Consider the following 25,347-nt stretch of genomic DNA (forward strand, 5'->3'; position numbering starts at 1 on the left):
GGGTTGTTTAAAACGCTTCCGACCTGTCAGCACTTATTAGATAAGTGAAGTGGATGATTAGTTTGTGTTTGACAATAGTATGAGTGAGTTTTATATTTGCTTTTGAAAGGCAATACGTCCACGCAAATGAAATAGGAGTTAGAAACTAAGTATTGAGTTACTGCACCATCATTTACGACTGGAAAATATTGAGCAGTTATGTTCAAACGTAGTCGTATCAGCTTGACTATCGAAGAGCGTTCGGGGCGGCCAAAAATTTTGGCAATCTGTGATATCATCGAAAAAGTTCACCAAATAGGACTGGACGATCGCCGTTTCATTGTTAGGAAGATAGAGGACGCTATCTTCTTATCAAAACAATGTTTTTGTCGTATATTGGCTGAAGAGCTATGAATGCGTAAGTTTTGTGTGCGTTGGGCGCAGCGTTTGCTGATCTTGGACAAAACACACATTCGAATTAACATTTCCCAGACCTAAAATTAGTCGATTCATAACTGTAGATAAAAACTGGATTCACCACTACATTCCTGAAACGAAAAAATATTCAATATAGTGGATTGCAAAGGACGATCTTGTTTAGAAAAAGGAAAAGGCGGTGACCGTCGTATTCATCAGATCAGGCCCTCAGCAACTTGTAGTATCTTCTGACCCTAAAGTAGATTTGTGAGGTTTAATAATTTAATAATGCCGTTTTTAACTGTATTTTTTATTACACTAGCTATGTTTAAAAAAACCTGTTGCCAAGTCCGGGTTTTGGTCACTAAAATTGGGATTTTCTCGTGTCTTGTGCTAGTTGCTAAATTTTGGTGATGAAGCCCCATCTCGAGCAACCGTGTTTCGCTGGTTTTCCGTATTCAATCGTGGTCGCACTTTGCTAAAAGATGAATTTCATGAAGGTTGTCCAAAATCTGTACAGCTGTACCAGAAAACCTTGATGCCGTACCAGAACTGATATCGCAAGATCTTCATGAGACATACCGAGAGATTGAGGCATACTTGGGTATTAGTTCCAGTCGCATACATTCAATATTGCATTAATATTTGGCTGTCAAAAAGATTTGTTCACGTTGGATACCGCATAATTTGACGAGCAAAGTCCAACAAAAGTTGTACGCGCACGAATCACATCAAAGAAAATGGTCGCTGTTTTTTTCGGAATAGTTGGACATGTCACCACCAGAATTTGTTAGCAAGAAGTCTTGAAAAAATAAGGGAAACCAGTCGCAGAAGACTAATTTCAAATAATCGAATTGATGGATCAGTGTCTATTTAGCACCCAATGATTTCTTCATATTCCAGCAGATCAAAAATAAATTGCTAGGTCAACGTTTTTCTACACCTGAAGAAGAGGTTGATGCGTTCAAATCACATGTTTTGAAAGGGACAAATGGGAAAAATGCTTCGACAATTGGTTCAAACTCATGCAAAAGTGTATTTATCTTAACGGAGAATATTTTGGAAATCAATACAGCCATATCCAATTATAAACGTTTGTTTATCTCAAAACTTAATAACAAGTCTCCATTTTCTGAGGTGCTTAATTTAGAAAAGTTGAAATTTCAAATATTATTGGCATGTTCTTTCATTTCGTTACATTGAACTTATATTTGGCTTACTTCTGTTTCCATTTCATTATATAAATAACAGTTGGATAGATAACTTTGAATCAAAGTTATCTTTACAAACGTAAATTGAAGTTGTGTAGCTTACAAGATCTCTTGGAGCAAGTAGTAACCATTTTTTTCGTGACTTTATTGCTTTGTATTGCCTTTAGTATTTGTCATGTACTGACTGATGAATTATGCATGCGAAAGTTATCTGCGTTTTGGTAACGCGTGTGCTCACCAACAGCATATTCGAATGAACATTTATCAGACCTTATTGATGCGTTTGAAGCAATATGAGTCTAATGTTTGTGTCGATTCATAACTAGATGAAACCTGGATCCGTCACTCACCTATTGAGTCGAAAAATCAGTGAATACAGTTGATTACAAAGGGCGAAGTTGCTTCGAAAAAAGCAAAGAAGACTTCATACGCCGGAGAAGTGATGGTTTTTTGGGATTGTCAATGGATTGTATTTATTAACTATCATCAAAATGGCGAAACAATGGTGAGAGTGGACATTGCAAAAAACCCATCGCATTTGAAGAAAAAGAAGTGCATCTGCTCCCAATTCGGTGATCGCCAAGGCTAAAATTCACGAAGTAAACTTCGAATTGGTTAAATACCCACCATATTCGCCATATCTGGCCTCCATCGACAAAATCCAGTTTTCTAACCTTAAACTTTCACTTGCTGAAAAGAAATTTTCATCAGACGAGGACTTTATAGTATACGTAAATGCCTATTTTGCGGAGACGGCAGCTATTATTTGGAATGTTGAAAATAAATGATTGTAATTATGGAATAAGTTTTGTTGGGTCGGAATCTTTTCAAACAACCCTCGTATCATTAATATATCTCCGTGAATATCGACGCATTTCGATTGTGTGTTGGCATCTCCAGAATATTCAACAAAGGTTGTGGTACTGTGATAAATGATAACATCCCTTCACGCTGTTAAGTTACGCTTATGGTTCAGGCGCCTATATTTTAAAAAGTGTTTACCTCTCATGAAAAACTTTCATCAATAATTACGTTGGGATACATTAACTGCGGGTGGCGGAAATTATAGGATTCGACTTTTGTCCTATTCCTTCTTTCGTCAGAGAAGTGCCGACGCTGGTCGCCAAAGTCGATTACCACCTTTGAGTTATAGTTAGGAAACTGACCAGGAATGCGTATATCAATTTTAAAATCCAAATTTTGACCAATCAAATCAATTTTGTGAACAAAGCAGCAGGTGGTTGTTAACGATGATTCTTATTATCTTCAGTACACCTTTCGAAATACACTGGTCTTTAGGTAAAATAGTTTATTAAATTGTGAAATATACAGGATGTTATTCAACTACTCTATCAAAAAATGTCAAATAAATAATGAAAAAAAAACTTATTGTAGTGAATTTTTAAGAATTTTCCCATGGATAATTTCTGCTCTCAAACTCAAACATTTCCAAAAATATCGAGGCTATCTTCAGGCGCAGAGCCGTACGTTGGTAATGGCCATTTTATTACAGCCCATCGACCAATCCACCAGTCTTGTATCATTTAACCAAAGTCTAGATAACGAGATGGTGATTAAGATCTTGTATAATTTAATACTTCGTTCGAAATCGTCGTTTTAAACTTCAAATCATTGAAATCTCGCATCAACTAACAAAGCATCCCATTTTAAATATTTGTATTCTAAAAATAAATATTTGGCGATATGTGAAAGTGCTTCGGCTCCCCAACTATAAACAAGAAGAGAGAATAATCGGCGAGCGGTCTGGAGGGTCTAGAACGAAGAAGAAGCAACAGCAGCAGCTAACTACTTGGCGGCCCATCAGGTCCACTGAAAGGCCCACCACTTGACTCATAATTTATTTCGATTAGATCGGAATGCGGCATGATTAAGATGCACGCCTTCTCCCTAACCTAACTAAATTAAAACCCCACGTTAAAGTTATGCGAACGACCGACTGACGACTAATTAAATATTGACCGGCGACGCGACGGCCCGTTCGAGAATTTCTCGCAATAATTCAACTAATATTTCGAAAATGGATCCATTTGTTTTGTATTACAGAATAATCGGACTAATGTCGATTTATATATAATGGATTAAACTCAGTAAACTTGGTAAAATGTCAAAACAGATCATTTCTTTTTGCAGTATAGAAATGGAAAATGCAAAACCCAAATAGTAGGTATCAATACCTTTTCAAAAATTCCCTCGCTTATCGCAACATATTTGAATTTACCTAATCCAAAAAACTACACTGGGCATACATTTCGACACTCTTCGGCGTCTCTTTTAGTGGATTCCGATAGTGATATAATTCAAGTAAAGAAGCACGGTGGGTGGAAATCCAACACAGTTGCGGAGGGTTACGTAGACGACTCAATAAAAAACAAAATGGATTCTGCAGTGAAAATTTTAACGGGAACAACTAGTTCGACTTCAAGCAACATTGTAAATGTTCACGATCCTAACAACAATCCAATAAGTACTAATACAACTATAGACGATGTTATTTCTTTGAACACGTTAAATGTTGCCAATTCAAGTATCAATAGTAATGTAACTTCTTCTTAACTTCAAATTAATAATGCTAACAGTTGTACTTTTAATATTACTATTACAAAATAAAAATTGATAAAAGTTTTGTTGAATTTAATCTACAGACGTAGAAAAAATTTTGTATGACACTCGTCAGTAAAGTAATTTTTTCCACTCGTAGGAATTGCCGCCCTACTTGTGAAAAAAGTTTACTTTACTCGCTATTATCTACCTGCGATTTGGTTACCTATAATCGTAAATAACGCAAAAATAAGCCTACAATAAATGTTTTGAAAATTTCAGTTATTTCTGTAAACTTACTAATAACGCCGTTCCGGCAAATCAATAGTTGCATAGAGATTAAATGCATAAAACCCGGGCTCGCTACATGCTACCTGTGTGGAGATATCGCTAGTAGTAGCGATGTTAATGTTGAATTTTTCAAAGCGGCGATAAAAATATTATTTTCATATACATAATATAGAAGAGATTGAAATACGAAATTAAACTTGTGAAAAATTATAACAAGTTACATCGAGTCCTGATTGGAGTTAGGTAAATGGAGGATAAAGGAAAGTGAAGATCTATTTGGGTAGGGGAAAAATATTTCAGATGACCCAAAATAAGAATCGAACCCAGATCTATTGGTTACGCACTAAAAGCTTTACCAATTAAGCTACCGTAGAGAAGATAGATTTGAAGAGGTGCATACTACAAGACCCCCAGAAAGGCAAACCACAGCGAAGACGCGGTTCGAACAACGAGTAGTAAGTTGTTAAAGCAGTACTAGAATCAAGCTTGCAAAGCAAGCAAAGGATAAATTTTTTATAAGTTTTGTACACGTACAAATCTTTAAAAGGCACCATCATTATAGATACCAAGATCGAATTTGAGGATCGTATTAAATCATTGTTGACTTTTAGAGATAAAACAAAAAGTTTTCTGTGTTTAAACAGGGACCGTTCGCGCCAAACCAGGACTTTATAGTAATGATATTTTTGTCTATGGCATAATGTAAAGCTTCTATATCTGGACCACTCCAGATTACACTGGTCTCATCTGCGAATAAAGTAAATTATCTTTAATTCGTAGGTCTATGACATCATTAATGAATACCAAAAAAGAACTGAACCCTGAGGTACACCACTGCCAAGAAGAAGAAAAAAGAATAATAGACAGGGAAGTCACATTCAGATGTATTGTCTACAAAACGCAAAGTTAGTTTAATATAGACCGGGAGGGGTTGGACCAGTGATTGTCCACAATTTTCCAATTCCTGTCTTCTTGGAGTACTGAATGAGTATACAAAGTACTTGAGATTTCTGGAAAAATCCTTGTGGTTCCATTGACATTTTCTACCTGCTACGTTTATAGAAAGATAGTTTATCAACGATTTAGGAATAAACTATCGTTCTATAAACATGGAACGAAAGAAAAAATCGCGAACGAACTTCGATCCAATCCCTCCCGGCTTATTAAAGATGTCATAGAAAGCACCCCAAGGTTTTCTATTAATACGATTTCTATTCGTGAGGTAAATAAAAAGACTCTCTTACGTAATGTTACGAACAAGCTCGCGAAATGGGTTCTTAGGTCAACTCTGTCCAGCTACAATTGAATTTTAAAATTAGGGAAATTCGCGTGGCACCTTTAATCTGGTTTTTTATAGGTGGTGGACGCCCCTTTGATGGAATTTTTATTATAGAAGGCGGTTTACTGCAGTATTATTTCTTATAAATAATTTCTAGGGAAGTCGATTTATTTATTTCTTTTGTTTCTTTTTGTTCTGGAACTTTGTAGAACTCTATTTGTGGTATAGAAATAAGTTTATGTAGCGCAATTAGTTAGTTTTATATAAATAGTCGTAGTGAAAAGAACGAATTAGTAAAAGTAATCGCAGAAATTATTTAAGTGATATTTATAAGTAAATTATTATAAATTAAGTGTATTGTATAGTGTGTAAATAAATTAAGAACGTAAGAGACAGTGTTTATTAATTCACCACACGAAAAGAAAGAATGTAAATAAATACACTAAACGTTACAGTACATAATTTACTTTACACTACACTTAACTAACTTATAATAATTCACTATAACCTAACTAGAACAAATAGCTAGCCAAACTTCTAGAACATAAAGAAACAAAAAAAATTAATAAATAGACCTTTCTAGAAATTATTTTAAATAAATAATGTAATAAACTATCTGCTATAATAAAAACTTATATAGAACAAACATCAAACAGGCTCTAGGGCGGAGACACGTTCGTAACATTACCTTAAATTCTGGAGAGTCGACAGGAGCATAAAAGAGAAAAGGGTTAGTTTTGGTTATCGCAACTATGATACTAACATAGTACCCATTCTAAATAATAATTCGACCTTGCTTTGAGTTGTCAAACGGCCTCTAATGCACAAATTGATTCTAATTAGTAAACAGGAAGTGTTTATATAAAGTTAAATCGACACTAATAGATTAATTTGATACAACTTTTCATCGTCTGTCTTCTCCAATGGAGACATAACTCGAAGTGCTAATTATCTAAATAGAATAATTGTATCATTGAGTTACTTACTTATTTGCTTGATTGGTCTAGAATATAACGTAACATTAACAAACTTAGCATATTAGTCATTTCGAATTGAAAATGACCGTTATAAATTATAAATTGAGGTTACACAGATTTTGATCAAAGATTTCAGCGCTTATAGTGCTCCCCGCATGGTGGAGCTACAATATGGTAGTAATTTTATACTTTAAATTTGATTGTCTTCTAATTAAAACAATTTTTTAAGTTACGTTCACGAATATGACATTTCATTTACAGAGAAACAGATCTCATATCATGTTTAATATAGATAAAAACCATAGATATCTTATTGAAGTTCGCCTTTAGTTCACTTTTGAACTATATTTATTATTTAACAAAAAAGCATGAAAAACGAGGTTTTTTTCCATAATCATAGATATTTACAAATGCCGTAACGTACTCATCTGATGACAATCATATGAAACTTGGGTTAGGAAACAGAAAAAAGTAGCTGAGGGTCAGATCTGGTAATTAAGTGAGTGGTCGGTCATACCGGAATGTCAGAAGCTCGTGTTAAATTTTCAATGAATAACTAAAACCAAACTCGTTTAGATCTGTGATATGTATGTTTAGTGATAAAGCAAACAACTAAGAATTCACTGGAAATGTGTAGATACATCCTGGACTTCTAAAGTTGCAGGTGTTTTATACCGCATTATTCAAACGAAGCGGAGTTATGCCTGGCCTTAATTTCAACGGATACTGAAAGCAGCTGTTGCTGATACCTACTCACCTACATTAAGCACAACACTGCATAAAAACAACAAAGCTACGTTTCCGGAAGGAAATTTCGCACTTCTTCAAGTAGCAACTCTTTAAGAATGTCGGTCGCAGTAAAACTGAAAATAATTAGGTGTAAAAACTGACAAATAACTCAGCTCATTTTTACGAATGCGTCCCGATCACGCCGCGAGGACGTTGCGAACGTGGCAGAGATACAAATTGATTTCAAATCTTCAACCAGAAACAACACTCTACGGGTTCACTTTCAGTACTTTTTCTGTCTTTATTCATCCTCTCGTTCATCCTTTGCATTAACTTCGTAATCATATTACCCTCTTCCAATGCCTTTTTTTTAAATTGTGATCACTAAATTCTCTAATTTTTTGGTCCCATATTACGTAAAGATTTTGAAATGGCGTCCACGCTACTATTCGCAGCGAATTCGCTGCACGTGCGCGTCGTAATCGTTGCGCGCCCGCTCCGCTTTGAAGACGCTCGCAATCCGCTAGTATGATAAGGCCCTTAGATTCCTTAATTGGACTAATAACCTTTTTTGTAAACCTGCCATTGATGGTGATACTTTCCAACATAGTATGAAGCCTACAACTGACTGCAAATCATACGAATGGAAAATTAACATTCCGTGTGAGTTATACATTATACTTTTTCTACGTCTTTAATAGATTAATAGCGAAATAATATAACGAATAACATGTCATTCGAAATTTTCATTGAGATACAATAAAAATGTAAACTGCACAAAAATCGAAGAAACGGTATTTTCATTTTTCTTTGAAGGTTCGAAACAAATATCTAATTATTCACAATATTGACGGTTACATTGTTATAATGATGAAACGTAATGTTTGGAAACTAGACACGGTAATGTCATATTTGTATTTTCTTTTTTTACCAAAATATTTGATCTTGAAGTAGATGGTATGTTTTCAGGATTTCTTATCGAGCTTACTATTTTTTAAAGTTGAAACTTTTTATAGTCCTTCAAGTAAAAATTGATAAAGAATACAAAGTATACAAATTTGTAAATCAAGAATCGAAGTTTACAAAGAAATTGTTTTTCTGAATTTTATATTATATGGTCATTTCTACTGCTGCTATAATCTAATATTCAATGCTTATACTAATTGGTTTTTTTAATATAGGAAAGGAAGTTCTCAATGTTTATCATATATATTAATTAAACTATAAGATTGTGAGAATATTTTACATTTAACTGTAGTTTCTAACAAAACTGCAACTTTTTCTAGTTCTTTTAAGTAGATTTAGGCAAGAATTTCGGAAAATCGATATACCCAGCTATAAAGTCGTTTAAACTTGTTCATTTGACATCCTAAAACTTCTCTCAAAACTCACATGTAATTCGATGTGAGCGGCTTTAAAAATCGAGGGTCAAAGTAAAAAAAGAATCGATTTTTTGCACATTTTTTGCAAATAACTAGTTTCCTATGAGTTTTACGCTATTTGCATTTGTTATCAATATTGTAGAACATTAAAATCTTTACAACTTTTGTTTAAAAAATTTATTCATTTAACGTATAGCGTATTTCGATTTTCTTAGGTGAACTAGACTAACTTCCTGGCTAACAAAATATTATTTCGACGTAATCACCTAATATATTATCATAAAATTATGATCCATTTCAAAAATCTGCTGTATAAATGACTTAAACCCCAAAATAAGAGACTGATAGTTAACGGCTTTTTTTATTTTTCCTTATTATACTCTACATGCGTATTTTCGAAAATTGTTGAAAACATGTAAAAGGTAGGAATCCTCTTTTGATTATTTCGAGCACGTTATGTGATCTTTTAAAAAAATAAAAATATAATCGTAGGGTTACTGCCTTTGGGTTGTTGTGTCGGCAGCACGCGTTCACTCAGTAGGTATAGGCGATCCGAATACTGAACAGGTCCGGTTCCAATTTAAAAATAGTTTCGACTTTATAAGAATTATTTAATAGGCGCCCGCTCAAAGGAAGAATCACTTTTTAGAGGTTAACATCACTTTCTCTGCTGTGATTACATAATTTTTCCACCATCGATAACTGGCTAAATTACAATTAAATATGTTTTTCACGTGAAAAAATAAATAAACCGAGAAAACCTTATGTAAATATTATCCTAAAAGTGCTTTGTCTCATGGAGTGATTTGTGAGTGTTGAGTTTAAAAGTGCTCATATGAATACGGATAATGCTAAACGTTCGAGACCATAATTTACTGTATTGATGGCGAACTTAAAAACATTACCGCATTTGTTGAAGAAGAGCTTTGTTCCATCATTACAGTATTCTTATAGCGGAACTGCATCAAGATTTATTGCTCCATCCATCTTATTCACCTGATTTAACTCACTCCGATCACGGGTTCTTAAATCTGAAAAAATATCATTTTTGTTTGAAAAAATTGGAGTAAATTCGCCGGACTGAATGTGTAAAGTTGAATGAAAATTAGGTTAAAAAATAACTGCACAGTCAAACCGACTTCGGGCTTGTAATTTCGTTTCATGCATACTTTTTATAATTTCATAATTCGTATATTATGGAGCTTGGAGATATCATCTTCATGTCAGTCATTGTCACATATCGAATCCAATATCCGGGTTCATTACTATTCAATAGATCCAAACTTTAATTAGAATCATCAATTCGTTGTTGTTTTTGGTCTATTATGAGCTCGTGCCGCACCCACTTTGAACAGAGTTTTTGTTTACATAAATATTCATTGACTATATCTCCATCACGTGCCTTTGATATCTTACAGAGAAATAAATGCTTTATTGTCAAAAAATTGTTACAATTGGTAGACAAAAGCTTGTAAAATCTGAAAAACAAACGTCGTTTACAGAATAGAAGGCACTTTCCAGTAAAAATGTCTTCAAATTATTGCGAAATGCGGGAAAAGATTATATCGATTTGATTTCAATTGGTAAGTGATTGTGCATTTTTTGCATTGTGAAATATTGAGCCCTTAACTAATTCTGAACGAGGAGTAGGTAGGTAAAGGACGTGCTCCGAGTTTCTAAGTGGATAGCCGTGCAACGACCTTTCTGAAATTGAAGAAACGTGCTTACGAATACCTAATAGCTCTCTTTTGTAGTTTGACGATTCGATCAAATTGAATCGCTCCAAACGTACCCCCAGAAGAGAAGAGCATATCGGAGATGCGACTCAATAAGGGCATAATAAACTGTTAAGGATGTGAATAAGTTCAGTTCTTTGGGTCTTAGGATCTTAGCTATATAAATCAGCGTTACGGTTATCCGAAATTATGTTGTGGACTCTTTTCGTCGATAACAGCCTCTTTGGAGCATCCACTACGTGCATCGTTTAAAGGTTAGAGCTAACTCAACATCCTGTTGATTCAATATTAGTAGCACCATCTATACGTCGACGAAATTTTCAGTCCATCTAATATGTACCTTTAAAAAATGCCAGCATTCATTTCTTCATGGTAATATTTGTAAGAAATATTAAGCAAACTGCCATGTTATACACCCAGAATTTATCTTGTCAGAATTTTGTTAGAAAATGTACTTTATTAAACTAGGTTCAATCTAAATAGTACATTTCGTATTTTCTTTCTAAAATTTACAAACTATTTATCTTTTTTCCACTAGCTCTGATGAAGTAATATGTTAAAAGATTTTTTGTTTATTTTCCATCAAGCATCAATAATTACTATTTTACAAATTATTTAGTAAAAAAAATCAATATACTAATTATTTGTAATAAAACACCAGGCGAACTGCCTTTCACAAACATTAACGCACCTTTACCAATGCGTTAAATTGCTTTAACTTTTATTACTGCAAGGATTACCCAGGACATTGTATTTATACAGTTTTTATTGGCAATAAGTCAGAACAGCTAGGAACCAAGTCGAACCATTTCAATACTTTTTTTTTCGTATGGTACGAAGCTCCATTAAGCAATAATATAAAATCCTCCCTCGTATTGGCAGCTCGTAGTAAAAAAAATTATGTGTTGAAATGAAATGTTTCCAAGAAAACTTACCTTGTTTTGCCATTTTTGTCAAATTTTGTTCGAGAAAACGATATTAAACAAAAAATATTAGTTTTGAAACATTATTTTTAGTACACAGTTTGGGTTGATCTGCTGCTATTATTGATTTCTAATGTTATTGAGAGTGGTGCGAAGTGAAAAATTTCCTAGTACGTTCATAGAAAAGGTTCTTACATTAATATGAACCAAAAAAGACCTGAACCAAAACACCGCAGAGTAACGAATAATAATCAAGATTTATTTTTGATAACGCAGGTACTACAAAATCGATTCACTAACATCAAGAATTTTTCATCGAAATAATTATAACCATAAATCAAATACGAGGATGTATTGATATCTAGTTAGCCTAGAGCGGTTCCATGCATAAACAAAATATTACATTACCAAAGGAACCGGACAATAACTTATTAGAATCGTCAGTGTAAAGTTTGACGTCAAAAAAGTAAACCAGAGTTACGCAATAAAAGGGTTAAGAGGTAAGCAGATTTACGAAGATATGCTTAATGCCCTTGGTGATCAATATCCTTCGTATGCGTCCGTAAAAAATTGGACTGCAAGCTTCAAAAGAGGTAAATGTTGAAGATGATCGGGAAGGCCAGTTTCTGTGTCAGTCCCCGAAAATATCGAGGCGGCTCATGACATGATTTTACCAGACCGTCGAATTGGACTAAAACGGATATCTGAAGCACTGAATATTTCATACGAACGCGTTCACCATATAGTTGACGTCAATTTGGACATGAGAAAAATTGCTGCAAAATGGATTCCTAAATGTTTGAATGTTGACCAAAAGCGTACAAAGGTAGAAGTATCGCGTTCGATCTGTGCTCGATTTGAAAACGATGTAGACTTCTTAAACCGATTTGTTACTATGGATGAGACTTTGGTACATTTCTACGATCCAGAAACAAAGCAACAATCGATGGAATTGCGACATCCTGGTTCTCCAAGACGAGAGTCGTTTTAGCGTTAATATCGTGGATGGGAGAGAAAGAATGTAGAGACGTCGTGGAATAGAGTAAATTTCATCGTCATTGAGTCATATGTTCATAATTCAGTGATGGTATATGTTTGAGAGCTCGTACGGAGCTCGTCACTAATGGATCGATACGTGGTAGACATTTTAGAACTCCATGTCTGTCATGTCTTTAATCACATTCATAGACAAAATTTTATTTCCATGCATGATAACACACGCGCGTATAATGAAAAAATTGCTTGATGAGGTGGGCATAACTCAAATGACTTTGCTAGCACGATCCTAGGATATAAATCCGATGTGCCTGCCTGGATAGAAGGGTTCGACAAAAGAATCGAACCTCTAATAAAATATATGCACATAAATTGGCGTTTGTGGAAAAGTGGGGCAATTTATCCCAAAACAAAGTAGTCAAAAGCACGAGAAATCGTGTACAAACTTTAATTAAAGCTCGCGGCGGCTATTCACAATTTTAAATTTTGTCCAATTTCAAATTATTTAATAAAATCGACTTTTTTGGCGTTCCCTCAATTGTGTCGGTGGTTTTAGTTAGGGCTATCTGTGTTCAAGTAATAAAATAAAACGAATACTTCCATATTGTCAACATAAACCGTTGTTTGGTGGTCATAAAATACGAAGCTGTTTACTATTTTAGGCACGTGCCTTACGTTTGTTGTACGCCGGTCCTGGTATTAACTAAAAGAGATCCGAGATGCACACAGATGCCATACTAGCGTTTAGTTTTAATCATCAAAGTGGCAGGTGCTGGCTCGGAACTCGAAACACGTATATTTAAGCAGAAATCCATTGCATGTCCAATTATTATCCTTATTGAGTGCGCCCAGCGAAAAATTCTTCGAAAACTCGTTTACCGGGGCCACACCGCGGTAATTGATTTCGCATTCTAAATTACTACATGTACTAAGTATATTCTCTTACATTTTATTATCCAACAAATTCTAGGTTTTATCACATGCCTATATTAATTGATGTCATCTTAATCTACCAACAATTTTTAAAAACGTTCAGTTTGGAACTAACAAAGAAACAATAAAATTTTTGTTTCATAATCATGTTTATATACACCTTTTAAGTCAGGAGAGCCAAAAATTACAAATTACAAATTACAAATTTTTTAAAGAGGCAGAAAATGTTTTGTCGTCTGTATAATAACTAATATTTGCATGATTAAAATTTTTGGTTAACAAACTTATCTTTGATTTATAACAAAAAATATTTTCAAACATTTCAGCACTCCAAATGCCAATTTCTTCACGTCACTGAAGCAATCTAGAAGACTATTCTATGCGTTGAATATAAGGGCCTTGACTTAATTTAATTTTTTTCAGAGCTCTCCACTTTTGGTGCGTTAGATACTTACATTTCTGGACCTCCAACTCTTCTAACTTACTTTTCAACTACTTGGTTTTGAATTGCACAAATCTGTCAGCAAATTCATTTTTACCAAAATATTGCTTTAAAAATTGGAAATGAAGTTATTTACCGCTTTGAATATACAGGGTTTCCCACGACGAGTTAAAACTATCTGTATATGGCAAAATACTTATAGTAAAATCATGAAAATTTCTACGTTTGGGTTTTCGGATACGATCTTTTTAACTAAAATATTTTCAAAGTTGGCTGACATCCGTTTCTAGCAGAAGAAAAATTTTTCATTTTATACAGGGTATGTATAAAAAGTTTGCAAAGTTTAAATTCATAATATCAAATTTCTTTATTTTTTCAAATAGAAACACCCGTTTTTTTTAATGCATTCAGGGGTAAAAAATAAGGCAAATTTATGTATACTTTCCTATAGCTAAACCTTAGCATTATCCAGATATTAAATGTTTTCTGTAAATTTTTAGAGATGCATGTGTTGTCTAAATTTTTCGAAAAAAGGTTTTAGACAAAATTATACCAAAATGTTTGGGTACAAAGCGCTTCTTCAAAACAAACCAGTTCTTCTACCAAAATATTGGGTTTCCCTTTCCTTGTAATCTTAGTTTTAGTACATTCAATTTCTAAATGATATCCACCATAAAGTAAAATTTTTGCAACCATTTTTTGGTGACAGTAAAAAGCTTTTGACAAGACGCTTTTAACAATTTTGATTACCAAATTCATAACCACAACTATTTCGGTCGGAAGTGTTTATTTTCGATTTTAATTAAATTGATCCCATTGTCTTTAAGACATTTTGGCACGGTATTTGCTATATCTTTCCCTCTAGTTTTACCCGAGAGCGGGTTCTACTTTTGGACCTTGGGAATACCAACTTGTGTCGTGTTTTTCTTATCGCATAACTCATCGATGTCTTCGTGCAAGTAAAATTTTAAGGTTAGGAAACAGGAAATAGTTGCTAGGGGCCTCCATTATAATTATGTACTCGAAAATCACATATTGCCTAACTTTATCTTTATCCCCACTTCTTTAGAAGTAATCCTTAATTCTACTTACTTCTCGTGTGAAAATTTTTAAACAAATAGACGGATGTGCAATGGGTTCATCAATATCCAGCATTGTAGCACAAATAGTTATGGAAGAACTTGAAGAGCAAACAATAAAAAATCTTAAATATGAAGTCCCATTTTTTTATAGATATGTTGATGATTGCATAACAACAATACCTAAAGGAAACGAAAAAGGAAATGTCATAAAACAATTCAATAGTTTTCATGTAAAATTAAAATTTACAATGGAACTTGAAGAAAATAATAAAACTAACTTTCTAGATACTACTTTACATAACAAGAATAACAATTTAAAAACAGAATGGTCATTTAGATACATTACTTGTAACTCAAACCACCTTTTTTCTTAAAAAATTCAGTTATAATACCGAAAAATTAGAATCGTCAAAGCAAAAAATGCATTGCAATTAAATGCTTATCCCATAATACTAATTAATACAATTTTCAAAGACAGAATAAAAGAATTTTACAACCCACAAAATAATAATAAAAAAAATAATAATCAACAATTTATATCTCTTCCTTCCATAAATAGATTGTCACAACAATTTAACATTTATTCAAGAAATATGATTTAAACCTAATAACCTATTGTTAAAACAGTTTTCTATAATGAAATCAATAACATCAAAAAAGTGCAATACTGTTAATGAAATTCATTGTAATAATTGTTTAGTTTCATATATTGGCCAAACAAGCCAATACCTGGAAAATAGAACAAAAAGTCACAAATATGTGTGTAAAAATAAAAAAATGCTGCCACAGCTCCAACAAAACATAAAAACGAAACATCAGTTTAATTATACAAATATTATTAAAACAGAAAGCAATTTAAAAAAGAAAGAATGGTGAAAACCGTGGGTGGTCAACTATTTCGAAATGCAATTCGTGAATTTTAACCAAGACGATTAAGGAAGTGTGAGAAGATGCGTTCTCCTTATGGAAAAGCACTTTCTTTTTCTTCAAACGCGATCACTTTTAGCAATTTCTTACTGTAACTTATGAAGCAATGAAGATAGTCGATGATTATAATCCCATAACTATCTCCAAAAAAGGTCGCCATCACTTTTCTGGCTGATGAAGCCGTCTTTGCCTTATTCGGAATTAATGAACATTTGGTGAATTTTTCGATGATACGACTCGTCATCAGTAAAGCTGATACGACAACGTTCGATTTCAACTATCCAAAATTTCACTCCTTTCATATTTGAGTTTTGCAATTTTCAGAAAATCTCAGATACTTCGATACAAACCTCGTATATGGAGCATAATAGACAATGTATTTAATTAATTCATTTTCAATCATTAATTTTTATTTTGAAAAGATTTTTCAACTTTTATCTTGACGTGATTGTGATAAATGTCACTATCAAATCAATAACCTTCCAATTTTGCCAATGGTGTCGTGGGCACATTTATTTTCGAAAATATCTATCAGAAATCGCTAAAAAAGTTATTGTTTCGAAGTTTCAAGATCGTGTAACCTCTAATTTAATTTACCTTGTCACTCTAATGTCATTTTGATGCAAGCAGTATAATTTAATTCGCATGTAATTGTTGGTTTCAGATGACTGGAAAAAGATCGAGAAGCTTTAAATGTGCCGTCCATCATCGAGATCGCGAAGTTTCGTCAGAAAACGACTTCCATCTACTTCTTGTGGAACCGCCATTATTTCGCAGGTAAGAACGCTCTACTACATGTTGCTAAACTATTTTATATATATTAAATTTGACTCTCGAATACAATATTTTGCCATTTTTTTAATTTAATCGGGGTAGTACTATGGCTTAGTGACAAAAAACGCGGATCCGCACACAATTTAGCACGAATACAATTTCCGTCCCGGGACAGAATAAAAGAATCAACATGATAGGCTACGCCGACGATGCAGCTATTTTCGCGGAAACGCAGGACGACCTACAGAACATGACTATATCCCCAGAAAAAACGAAAAGCATAACCTTTGCTAAAGAGTCCGTACTATGTAAACTGGTAGTTCAGGACAAAATCATCGAACAAGTCTCACAACTTAACAACTTAAATACCTGAGTATGCACATGGGTGATTCCGTTCTAACTGTGATATTCAATGTCCTGTATTGTTTTTTTGTACTAGTCATTAATTAATAATCAATTAATAAAAATTTTGTGTTAATTGAATAATTCTTAAGATATTTAAACATTATTTTTATACAATATAACTTGCCACTTAAAGAAAACTTATACTACATCACTTGAATGTCAGTACCGTGTCATGTCCATTCCTAGAATTTACCGATAAATTATTAATTTTTTTTGTCGTAACAAATGATTTAAACTAATTACCTTATAAATTCTAATGTTTATGATCAAACTGAGGAAAATTGATGCACTTGTTGTTTAATATCTTAAGTTACCATGTCAGTACCGTGGATAAATGAGTCAGTACCGTGGAACTCAAAATCCGACATTTGTGTCTTGCTCGTGATACTTTGAAGTTGTAGTAAATTCCTCTTAGAGTTTTATTTTTACAGTAAAATAGATGAATAATATGCATAAAAAAGTTAGAAAAGTTAAATTTTAAAATCTTGAAATTTTGAATACAAAAAATCACAGTTAGAACGGAATCACCCACATGTCGAGTTACCACGACGCAGTGAAGGACCTAAGAAGCCAGATCAACAAAGCGACTGTCATATCTGACTCCTCAAGGCAGATAATATGGGCGAACGAATACATGCGAAAGGATAGCAAGATTAGGATCTATAAGACTTGTATCAGGCCAATCATAACATACGGAATAGAAACCAGAGAGGAAACCAACAATACGAAAATCATGCTTCGGCTAGCCGTATATTTTAAGGAGAGTAAGAACTAAGACTTATTTTAGTTCAAGAACATTTACGCCTCTCTCTTAATTATTAACAAAACGTCATAAATCATTTTTGTCACAATTAGGTCCTGAAATTATTCTGTTGCTTGGTAGTCTTCATCCTCGCGTGCACTATCATATTGTTTGCCGTGATCCTCAATTTTCAATTGACTCAATTCGAAGCTCTAAATTCGCTTTATCTATTAGCAAGATTAATAATTAATATTTTACGAATTGACACATATGTTCGCAATTTATAGAAAAAATTAATTTATCATCAATATGGGCATAATCTGCCTCGATATCAATGTTGTCGTTACCTACTGTTGACGCACGAGTAAAACTGAACTGTCCTTTAAAAATATTCGTGAACGACTACTGAGTTGTTGAGTCGTATACGATACTCCAAACTGTTAGAAGATCTCCAGTTTTTGTTTATACCTGTATTGGGATCTTCAAAATGTAAAGAATTATCTCTCCTAGAAGAAAAGATTTTCAATTGGAATAGAAAATTTATTCTGGATAGTTTCATGCCTTTTGACCACCTAAAATTGGTCACTGGCTCTTCCTCTATCCAAAGCTGCACCTATTCGGCGTGATTTGTGGTTTTCAAGACTTTTGACCACCTAAAATTGGTCACTGGTTCTTCCTCTATCCAAAGCTGCACCCAATCGGCGTGATTTGTGGTTTTCAAGCCTTTTGACCACCTAAAATTGGTCACTGGCTCTTCCTCTATCCAAAGCTGCACCCATTCGGCGTGATTTGTGGTTTTCAAGCCTTTTGACCACCTAAAATTGCTGACTGGCTCTTCCTTTATCCAAAGCTGCACCCATTCGGCGTGATTTGTGGTTTTCAAGCCTTTGACCACCTAAAATTGGTCACTGGCTATTCCTCTATCCAAAGCTGCACCCATTCGGTGTGGAGGGAAGGAAGGAGGGAATCCTTTTAACAATTGTCAAGTAGAAGCTGATCGTCCAAAATGACTGGAATTTTGGAGAAAATCTCCCAACGCATGTTGGTTGAGGTGGGTAACTTTTCAAACAACCCTAACCTAACCTAACCCTCGTATATACTCTTCACAAAGATACAAAAATAGATACATAGATTCATTAATTAGTGAAACATTATAAAGCATTTTCAATAATGAAATGGTTCGTTATCCCAATAAGAAGGCAATTGATGGATATAATTTACACATAAAAAAAATAATTAACGTGCTAAAATTTAACTATTCAAGAGTTCTATGCATACTAGAGAATTCTCATATTGTCAGGTGAAAATATTGTGATATATCTTGGAATATATTTAGATATGCTATTAAAAATAAAGGCTGTTATTGAAAGCAAAACTTAATCTACACCTTGAAGAAACTCGACATTTTTTGCCTAAACGTTCCCCAAATTTGATATTTCTAGCTTAAATAGTCTCACTGTATAGTTTATGCATCTATAATTCAGTATACTTTATCAATATTTAGATTAATTTTTAAAAATTGTCTCTTACATACCAAAAATATCCGACCACATCTCAACACTCATAATAGAAATAATATACTCAAACAACAAAAAAATAACGGACATATTAACCGAAATAGAACTTACAGACATTCCGAAAGCATGACCCGTTGATATTTTCAAGTCCAGACTTGTCTTCGAATATAAATAAATACGTATAAGAAAGTGAGAGGATTTCCATGGCGAGACTGACGCGCTCTCGCCAAAATTTCAAGTATAGGCCAGTCAAATGATAATCGAATTTACGTGTTTCGAGTAACAGTTAATTACACAGATTACACGCGAAACTGTTCGCCATAAAGAGACATTCTGAAGAAAATTATCATAAATTCTAATTATTTATTGAAAATACTTACAGGAGGTATTAAAGCAGAATCAAACATTTCTAATTGAACTGCCTACTGTCGAACATCGTGTTACTTGCATAAGGAAAAAATTGAAATGTAGAAAAATTTAGTTGGTTAATTGGAAGTTAATTTTATCGATCATTTCGTTCCTTCTATTTACCGGTGTTCCATATACCAAGTTTTTGAGGTATTTAATTCAGGGGAACATGCTGGCCATGCAAATAGACCTCCCCGACAAATTCACTTATTAGGAAAAATGTTAAATTTTATATTGCAATTATTAATCTCTTTCAAGTTTTTCCTTATGCCAGTAATATGATCTTCGATAGTTTTTAGTACAAATGTTTTAATTATATTTAATATATAAATATTAATTTATTCATTAGTCCTCCAAAAAATTGTGTTCTAATTTCTCCTGTGAGTATTTTCAATAAATAATCAATTTATGATAATTTACTTCAGAATGTCTCTTTATGGCGAACGGTTTCCTTGGCATGTACAGCGATCTAAAAATCTATTTCGTAAACCACAAATTTTGTCGAGTTAAACAAAGAGTATCTCTTTGTTGAAAAATCGAATTGAAAATTAATTTTCGCTATCTTTATATTGTACAGGTTGTCCCTGTAAAAGTGTCGGATTTTTAGTAGTTTAGAATTATTTATTCCGTCTAACACACTTCTTGGACAATTGTAATCATCCTTTAAAAATGCATAATATTAGAATGTATAATTTGGAATGTATACTTAAATATATGCACTATGTCACAGCATTATTATCACTCCCGCGTTTTTTGTATCAAGTTCCGGAACACCATGTATAACTAATTAAAACACCATTTTGGTCTGTATTACCCACAGATTTTAATAAAAGAAGAAAAGAAAAAGCAAAAAAAAGGGTTTTAGTAAATTTTAAAATGTACGCCTTGACTTCTCGATCCTCTGTCGCTCGAAACCAGTGGAAGAAATCAATTCTGGAATTGAGCCAAAAATAATTTTCCATCCCATTTAGCAGCCCCCAGACTGGAACAACGGGGCTTAGCTTGGGCAAACGCTAGGAAACCCTTGACAAACCAATAATAGTCCAAGCCTGGTTGAAGTCTGGGTAACTTAGCCTCGTCCATTTTATAGTCCGCCATGTCTGGCTGAATTCTGTATAACCTTACCTCGACCATCCCATATTCGCCTGGCTGAACTCTGGATAACCCGGCCTGGGCCATCCTATAGTCAGCCAGGCTTGGATGAACTTTGAATAACTACATAAAGTTATTCAAAGAGTTATAAAAGTTATATAAAGTTATAAAAAACAATGAAAAATAGTATCATTTCTCAATATGTGTAATTATTTAACTAATATTTTTATGTACAGAAAATTAGTAGAGTGCATTAATAGAAATTTGTAATAAAATTATAATTTTATTAACAATATATTAAAAATCTATTTTTACCAGCAACCAGACCTGGTCCTGGATTCGAAACCAACCGAGGGACATTGTTATCATCCCAAAGTATCTCCAAGTTTGAGCCAATAACGGCTTCCAAGCTAGGGCCAGAGTTGTACATACTTGACCAAAGTCTGGGTCTATACTGGGTCCATCGTAAAATCCTAAATGGGTGGCAATGTATCTCTTTTTAACATCAACCAGTATTTTATTTTCACGCTGACCTTCCATCTTCCTTGATATCTTCTCTTCATTTCTTTGGTGTTTTGATGGAATGAGTGTAGAAAATGGATTTGTTCAACATGTCAACGACGATTTCTTGATAGTTTGTGTCTTGTTTTGACTCTTATATCCTCAAAGTTAGTATCCCTTTCCTGATGTCAGGCCGAGTAAACCTCCTATCAGTTTTTCCTTGGATATATCAATAAACTGCTCACAAAGTTATATAAAAGAGTCTCTCTTTTGATAATCCCTCCACTTAACCCCAATTTTATGCGAAGTGGTGAAAATAATACTTTTTTTTAATATACAAGTCTCTTTCTCTCAAGATTCCAAATTCCAACTCGCAACGTTTTTATTTTTGACCATTCTTTTTTACGTAATGTTGGCTTTTCTCACGACTAGCCCATTCACATAGAAAGTAAAGGGAGACTGTAGCTATTTGTAATCTAAGTAACAAATTTAATTCTAAATCAACTCAAGATGTTCGGAAGATTTTTTCAAATACTTAATGTCGAATAAACATCGAGGCATATTTATTGCCATTGTGTAAGAGAAATTCTTATCGATCAATCATGAAAAATTTTTAATTTGAAACTCAGTCGGTCTATTCTACTATTACTTATAATTTTTTTTGTAATTTGTAATTACTGAATAAATTACTGATAGTATAATTTCTTTGCAGGATGGTTACTATAGTCGCGAATGAATTTCTGACAGATGACAGAGATAGAAAATATTATGCCGACCATTACACATGCTGTCCACCACCGATTTTTATATTAGTTATTACTTTAGCCGAGGTAAGGCCCTATTATATTAATTATACTGCTGGAAAGAGTTATTTATACAAAAAGTATTGCGAATTTGTTTAATGAGGCAGTTAGGCCGAGTTTGACCACACGTCGAGTGCAATAAACCCTTTTTGCACGAGTTTCATACAATTTTTTCTACGTTTATGAAAAAAAAAAATGTTTCATTTAGGTGTAAAAAAATAACAAGCGTAATTTAAGAGCAAAATATTTAATAATTAATTATAACTCTATCGGTTAACATTGAGAACGTTAGGAACGAGTAATTAGGAATAATTTAACTTAAACATTATTTGTACCATTAATATTTACAATTATTGCGATTTTCAATATTAACATTTTTTAAGGTCGCTTGACATGATGCAAGACAACGTATAAAATATTTCTTGATCAAATGAGTTTCTTATCTGCTGATATTACGCTTTATTTTCCTTGGGAGTTTTTAAAATGTTTCTTCATCCATTTTCAACTAATTTTTCTATGTTTTCTCGTCTAATTCACTAGCTAATCTGTGCATCAGACTCCAAAAGCAAAGCAGAGGCAGATATAATTATATAATTATTGCCAGTGATGCACTGGCCATTTTTTTTCTTGTCTATTTTAATTAACTTTGTTATTTTTAATCTTAAACTGCCCATAAAATATTAAATAAAGTTTGAGGTTAGAAAATTGTTTACTTTTACTTTTGGAATTTTGATTAGTGGCAATCATAATGCAGTGGTAAGACCGACATAATGTTAAATGACGCGAACTATTATGAAATATTTTGAGGAATTGGATGCAATTTCTTGCATGTTGTCTTGCATCAAGTCAAGCGGCCTTTAGTGAATCATTTTTCAATTCTACTTCTTGATTTGTGACTTCTATTGTGTTACTACTAGTATTTGGTGTATTTGTACAACGTGTAATACAGTGCAAGATATTTTTTGATCAAAATCATGCAGATCAGTTGACTTTCGTACAACTTAGCTTCGTTGTTTTCATTGTTAAACTAGGTACAAAATAAAAGATTAAATTTTAGGTTAGGAATTGGTTTACTTTTACTGTTTACCGAGACTTGCGTGCTATTCCTTGCACGGTATATTGCATTATGTCAAGCGGCCTTTAGAAATTGATAAATGTGTCCCCCATTGAATGCTTTTGACTTTTTTTATTGACATTTCTAGAACTGTAGAGTTGCATTATCCAAATCATAGTAGTAATGATCGCGTGTATTTGAGACATTTGTTTATAAATTGTAATCATATGACATTTTAGAATAAACTGTATTTTCCAGTAATTTCGTAATCCAGTACATAATAAATATGATTGATAATGGATTAAAATCCGCAATTTTTTGAAACGTATTATAATCTAACAAAAAAAAAATACTGAATATTTCGCTCATTTGAATTTTTATGTTTGTCTTGATCACAAACCTTTATACTATAATGACAGATGAGTGCATTAAATGAATCGGTTTTCTTTTATAACGGGCTTTATTCCATTTTTTTTCGATTTCCAGGTTTTGGTGGTTTTGTAGTCTAAACATCAGAATGCATAAATTTTTGTTAAAAGGGCGATTTTATCACAATGGATCCAATCAGCTTTTTAATTTTTTGATTTATTTTAAAAGGACGCGAGTCCAAATAGTTTTTTTAAAAGTCCACTTCCTCTATGGATTCTGTTGTTTGATTTCTGGACTTTCTCCTATTATCTGCAGTCAGCTATTACTGCTCATTTTTGTCTATTGTTATTATAACCTCCAAAATATTGTAATGAATGTTACTAAACCTCCTTGTACAGTCCAGTACAAACCAATACGATGAGCTTCGTCTGTTCAGTGATAACTGTTCAGGCCAAAACAAAAACCAAGCGATGTTAAGGTTCTGCTTATACCTGACAGACATTCAAGTCGTTTCCAGAAGGTCACTCAGTATTTCCCTGTTCGCGGCCACAGTTTCCTCCCGTCTGACAGTGATTTCGGAATAATATCTAAGACTTTAAAGAAACATGACTGCAATTTTGATGTTCACGAAATAACTGACATAATTATGAAAAACTCGTCACGATTTAATATGTTCAGTGTTCAAGAGGTTACATCATCTGACATAGTTTTAGATTTCAAGAAGTTGCAAAATAGATTTTACAAAAAATCGTGTATATCACAAAAAATAAAAGGAAAAAACACAGATTAGACGGATAAAATGTACTTTCAGATTAGTACTCTCTTTATGTTTGTTTATGAATCTAAGTTAAAAGGATGTGTTGAAGCCTACCCTACAATAGCAGATACTCTCTCTCCACCTACTCTCTAACGTTTACCAAGGTCGAGTACCAATAAAAACTGCAAAGATGGAAGATATTAAGAAACTGAGATCCTACATTCCAGACGAGTATCGGGGATTTTTCGAAGAAATTTCTAACTGGCCGACAGATCTTAAGAGATTACCAGCGATTTCGAGGTTGAAGAAACCAACTATGACCCATAAATCAGATATATGGCCTCAAATCTGCATCTTTGGTTTTTTTCCACTTTTAAACTCATTTAAGTAATTATACTAGGTATATTTTTAGTAATTGTCTTACAGTTTTTACTTGAAATTTAATGGTATATTTCTTTACATGTTGACATTTTTTTGAAAATATTCCAAATAAAATATTATGATTTAAACAGTTTTTTTTTAGTTTTCCGAAAGTTTAATTTCTTGGACAAAGTCTGTTTAAACAAAACCGATCCAAAGATACACTTTCTCCATATGCTTTTTAATTCATTGGAAACAAATGTACGGGGTATCCTAAAAATAGGAATTTAAATATACTCAAAAATAACAAACCTACCTTCATATCTTAGCATTGATGTTATTTTTGGTCATCCGGGACTTGACACATCTCAAACTAGCACAACAGTCTTATAGCACAACTAGTAATGGAAGATCTTAAGCAAACTGTCTTTAATATGAATATTCCATTATTTTTTTGTTACATAGATGCGCGTTTATTGCTGTACCAAAAAATTGAAATTGAAAACAAAAATGAAGAATTTAATTCGTATCGATTCACAATGAATTTGGCTGATAAAGCTATACGACTAGTAGATCCTGAATTGAAATGCGTAGCTATTCAAAAAATAAAAACTTCCTCAAATTATCCCGGAAAAATGATAAATGACATATTTCAGACAAAGACTAGCAAATACTATGAAAAATCAATAAACCAAATAGAAA

General features: G+C 33.2%; 1 protein-coding gene across 1 annotated transcript in view; it reads left to right on the plus strand.

Annotated features, from left to right (window-relative positions):
• Positions 1-25,347, plus strand: part of LOC130894364 (protein rhomboid-like) — a 108,305-nt gene that overhangs the window by 65,630 nt on the left and 17,328 nt on the right. The window contains exons 5-6 of the mRNA XM_057801132.1: positions 16,528-16,640; positions 22,015-22,132. Of these exons, the coding sequence (XP_057657115.1) occupies positions 16,528-16,640; positions 22,015-22,132 (231 nt within the window). The remainder of the gene's footprint in view (positions 1-16,527; positions 16,641-22,014; positions 22,133-25,347) is intronic.

The sequence above is a fragment of the Diorhabda carinulata genome, chromosome 5 (genome assembly GCF_026250575.1).
Source record: "Diorhabda carinulata isolate Delta chromosome 5, icDioCari1.1, whole genome shotgun sequence".
NCBI classification, from domain to species: Eukaryota; Metazoa; Arthropoda; class Insecta; order Coleoptera; family Chrysomelidae; genus Diorhabda; species Diorhabda carinulata.